This window comes from Sinocyclocheilus rhinocerous, unplaced genomic scaffold (assembly GCF_001515625.1).
Source record: "Sinocyclocheilus rhinocerous isolate Xijiao unplaced genomic scaffold, SAMN03320098_v1.1 scaffold82, whole genome shotgun sequence".
Taxonomy (NCBI): Eukaryota; Metazoa; Chordata; class Actinopteri; order Cypriniformes; family Cyprinidae; genus Sinocyclocheilus; species Sinocyclocheilus rhinocerous.
This window is the reverse complement of record NW_015644168.1, coordinates 1,185,241-1,190,118: the sequence shown is the minus strand read 5'-3', so window position 1 is coordinate 1,190,118 and position 4,878 is coordinate 1,185,241. Positions and strand designations below refer to the sequence as shown.

The 4,878-nt window shown below is 37.8% G+C and overlaps 1 protein-coding gene across 1 annotated transcript in view; it reads right to left on the bottom strand.

The window, feature by feature from the left end:
* The window catches only part of LOC107758050 (uncharacterized), a 9,379-nt gene that overhangs the window by 2,223 nt on the left and 2,278 nt on the right, over window positions 1-4,878 (bottom strand). Inside the window, exons 2-6 of the mRNA XM_016575689.1 lie at window positions 3,888-4,026; window positions 3,549-3,658; window positions 831-1,011; window positions 666-749; window positions 418-513 (exon numbers count right to left, since the gene is read on the bottom strand). Of these exons, the coding sequence (XP_016431175.1) occupies window positions 418-513; window positions 666-749; window positions 831-1,011; window positions 3,549-3,658; window positions 3,888-4,026 (610 nt within the window). The remainder of the gene's footprint in view (window positions 1-417; window positions 514-665; window positions 750-830; window positions 1,012-3,548; window positions 3,659-3,887; window positions 4,027-4,878) is intronic.

Here is a 4,878-nt window from a genome sequence, read left to right as displayed (position 1 = left end):
AGTACACACACATATATTATGTAAACAAAAACTTTCATTTTGGATTCGTTTAATCTCTTGACAGCACTAAATATATATATATATATATATATATATACTGTATATACTGTATATATTATCGCTTAACTCAAATCTGTAGAATGCAACTATGAGGTATGAAGATATACATTTACATTTAGTCATTTAGCAGACCCTGAAAAGTGCCCTGGGTGTATTGTCACAAAATATATATAATTATCGCTCAGCTCTAACCTGCTGAATGTAACTATAAGATATTAAGTTATTATAAACATTAACATCGTGATTTTCTTGAAAGCTGATTTGAAACGATGTATATTGTGAAAAGCGCTATACAAATAAATTTGACTTGGCTATCTAACAAGTTGAGGCTGTTGTTATCTGTAAATGTCTTCATACCAGATCAGTGTTGGACTGTAATAACTCTTTGGTCCATGTAGAGTCGATGGTGGTACAGAAAGTCTCGTTCAGACGCTGATGACTGCTGCGAAGTGCCTGATGGAGATCAGCCAGCAAAAACACACTTATTCAGGCTTTAATGCATGAAAGTTGCCGTATTGGCAATGTGTACTTTTCTTGATATGCCTATTTCTGAAACTTGTAAAACTTGTTCAGAAATGACTATATAATCTTTTGTGTGTACTGACCTGTAAAAGGTTTATATTGGTTTCCAGCTGTGTCCGGCACTGTTGGACTTTGCTTTTGAACTGACCGAGCTCACTGAACAGGCTCTAAAACACAAACACAGACACATCAGTAAACATTCATCACAGAGTGGCACTGTAAGATTTTATATGGCAATAGTGCATCACCTCAGTGTCTGTGAGGACGGCGTGAGGGTCGTGTGCTTCCTGTGTGCTGTCAGGCCTCAGAGTCACTCGGGTGTGTAACTCCTCCAGCAGAGCCCAGCGCTTCTGTAACCCGCTCTGAACCGCACACACACTCGCGTCGCACTCACGCTGAACCTGCAGCAGAGAGCGCAGACTGCTCAGCCTGAGACACAGAACATCAGCATTATAAACACAACAATACAACACAATCATAAAAAGAATACACTAGGCTGAATATCAGTTCAGAACAGACAGGGTGCTGCATGAAAACTGACTAGATAAATACTGTGCCAACGTTTGGAGTCAGTAAGTGTTTTTAAAATTTTTTAAAGAAATAAAAACCTTCATTTAGCAAGGATGTATTAAATTGATCAAACGTGACAGTAAAGACATTTATAATGTTCTAAAAAAAAATGTAAAAAATATTTCAAATAAATGCTGTTCTTTTAAATTTTCTAATAATCAAAGAATCCTATAAAAATGTATCACCGTTTCCACAAAAATATTAATGTTTGTTCATTACAATACTTAAATTTTTGATAATTTTGACGTTTTTACTACTGCCCCGTTAACCTCTACCTATAACTTTTTTTTTTCCTTTAATTTTCGAAATGTTATCTTTATTTTTCGGTAATTCTGTATATTAAATTACATAACTTGCCTGATTTATGTACACTGTCATTCATGGTTGGACACTTATGTCTCATAATCCTAAAAACTTTTTAATATAAAGATTTAAGCATAAAATTTGTTTTGTAACAATTATTAACTGTGCGTACACTGAAAAAAAACAACAACTTTGTTGCCCACTGCCTTCAAATTTTTTTCTGCGTGATGCAGTTGTTTCAACATGCGTTTTTGAGCTAAAACAACAGTTACACTAGTTCATTCAACTTTCAACTTAGTTGAGGGCCAATAAACTTATATTTTCTTGTTTATAAATGTATTTTAAAAATTTCTAAGATTTATAAAAAATTTGTTATATCTACACAAAAATGTTGTCATGGCAAAATCTCAAAATTATTTTTTACAGCGTATGTGCATAATATTTATATATTATATTATAAATATATTTATTTATTTATTTTTTAATGGATGGGTTGGAGTGGATATTGAATATCCGGTATACATGAGAACTCCTTCAGTGCCACCTAAAAGCATCCCAGGATGCACCTCATGATGTTTGTTGAGAGAATTAACAAAACTGACATCTAAAGAGTGCCGACTAAAGAAATCAAAATATAAAATAGTTTTGATTTGCGTAACATTTTTGGTCACTGTATCTTCTATAATTCTTTTTTTTTGTATGTGATCATTTGAATGACTTTACAATTAAAAATGATTAGGTGTGTCTGAACTTTTGTCTCTAGTCATACGCATTGACAATACGAGTGCACAGATGAACATTAAAGTGCCCCTATTATGGATTTTTGAAAATTACCTTTCAGGCAGTGTGTAACACAGCTCTAAGTGAATGAAAACATCCTGCAAAGTTTTAAATCTGAAAGTGCACCGTGTATAAAGTTATTGTCTCTCAAAAGAAAGAGTGGACTCAGAATCATTGAAACGAGTCGTTTTTAAAATGAATCCCAAGCCGTTCATGTTGATGTCAACATGAAACATTAGCATATTGCCCGCCTACTTGTTGGTTGTTTCGTGTTGGTCGGAATGAAAATGCAAATTCATTCTTTGCCACTAGGTGCTGCTTTTGGAGCGGTAAAAATAGCGGTTTCCCCGGTAACGCTGTACACAAAGCAGCACTGCGCTCACAAACGCTGCTTTATCAGGCATTACAGACATGATGAAATGAAACTGAGACCAATCGACCAATCACCGCAGATTAGCATCATGCAAAGTAGGGGTTTGGAAAAATGAATCGTTGAGCGAATTGTTTGGAAGTCGTTGAGCAAGTAAGGTACAAATAAATGCATATTATAAGACAATGAAAGTGTTTTTTGACCTTGCATGCATGTCAACCTGTTGTTGGGGACTCTCAAAACCAAAATATGAACCTTTCATTACCCATAATAGGGGCACTTTAAAATGAAACTGGATATTGAGAGGCAGAGCGTGAGAGATGTCTCTTCACATGACAGCTTGTTTTCTGAAATCATACATGACACAAGACTGGGTGTGAGACATTTTTGGTGGAGTTCAAACCTAGAAACAACCACACACATAGAAGCCTGAACAGTTTGTGACAATGGGTAAATATTTGTCATATCTGTTCATCTCACCTGTCCCTCAGGTAAGAGCGTATATGGTTAACTCTGTCTTGAAGAGCACAGTTCTCCTTTTCCTCAGTTTCTTCCTCATAACTCTTCCTGTGGAGAGTCTGAGACACTGCCTGAATGCAAAAAGACAAAAAATGATTGGTATTTACAAACATCACAGATTCCTGTTCAGCGGGATCAACAAGAGCATTCGGTTTCCAACAGCAACATCATTTGAAACGTGAATGACAATATATGTAAGGAGCTAGACATGACAGTTCACGGAATCGCTGGCCGTCTCAGTGATCAGCCGTAAAACAGTGATTCTGTCCCTTACATATTATTGGTGGAGTTCCCTTTAAAATCTTAAATGATTCCCTTTGAGCTAAATTGACCTGTTTCCCTTACACCTAGAAACAACCACACACATAGAAGCCTGAACAGTTTGTGACAATGGGTAAATATTTGTCATATCTGTTCATCTCACCTGTCCCTCAGGTAAGAGCGTATATGGTTAACTCTGTCTTGAAGAGCACAGTTCTCCTTTTCCTCAGTTTCTTCCTCATAACTCTTCCTGTGGAGAGTCTGAGACACTGCCTGAATGCAAAAAGACAAAAAATGATTGGTATTTACAAACATCACAGATTCCTGTTCAGCGGGATCAACAAGAGCATTCGGTTTCCAACAGCAACATCATTTGAAACGTGAATGACAATATATGTAAGGAGCTAGACATGACAGCATAATGACTGCTGACACATTCTATTAATGACTGTGTTCATTCTGACAGACGTGTCAATGCACCACCCATCCATTACAGACGCACCTCTAGTCTGGTGAGGAGGCCTCGTATGTGTGGCTCGCTGGGGTCCGGCAGGGGCTCGGGCAGGAGGGACACCGCTAAACCATCCGCTAGAGCATTGACCTGGGATTCAAGATGACCTGCATCCTGCTGTGGACTTATGCTAATAAGATAAATGAAACAAATGTTTTTAACCAAGTGTAGAGTAGTGCAGGTATGACGTCAGAACCAGGAAGACTAATTCGCTGCTATAGTTCCTTCGAGATTTTCCTATGGGGTGGTAAGATAAGACAGTTTTTAAGATAACACAGTTTGGGGTGTGAGTGCAGTTTATGTTGTAGAACAAAACGTCAAAGTATCATCAAGTTATGTTTACCACAGGCTTTATTTTACTCATACATTCACTGAGTTAACAGATGAATAAATACTGTAACACCTCCTCCTCGGCCCTGAGTCCCGCTCCGCTCACAGCAGCTCCACACATGTCCCGTGCTCAGCTGAGGCATGTATCCTCATGGACGTCCTGCTGGAAGTGTTTGAGATCCTCGGCCCATGCAGTGGAGACTCAATACTGGATTTTCTAGTTGTACCAGTCGGTCCAGCAGGTTTAATTCATCAAACACTAATGTTTATTGTTTTCCTTGTTGGTTTGTAAGAAGAGTATGTGCGGAATGCGGTGAGGGAAGTCAGGCACTGCCCGACCCACCTGTGCCAGCTGCACCACTCCCTCCTCAAACACATACACATTCAGGGCCGGAGTGGGACTCATTATAGAAGAATTGTGACTCAAGGGTAGTAATTTAGGAGGTGAAAATACTGTGAAATTACAAATGGCATGGAATTTGAAAACATAACAACTGAAGGTCTATGAAACGTCAGTCAATAAAGCATTTTTTTTTAACAATGGCACTTAAAGTTTTGAACTAAAATATGATTTCAACCATATAGCCTGTGAATGAATAAAAATGCATACTTTTCAAAGAACACTTAGAGTGTAGGTTGCCCCTGGTGCTTG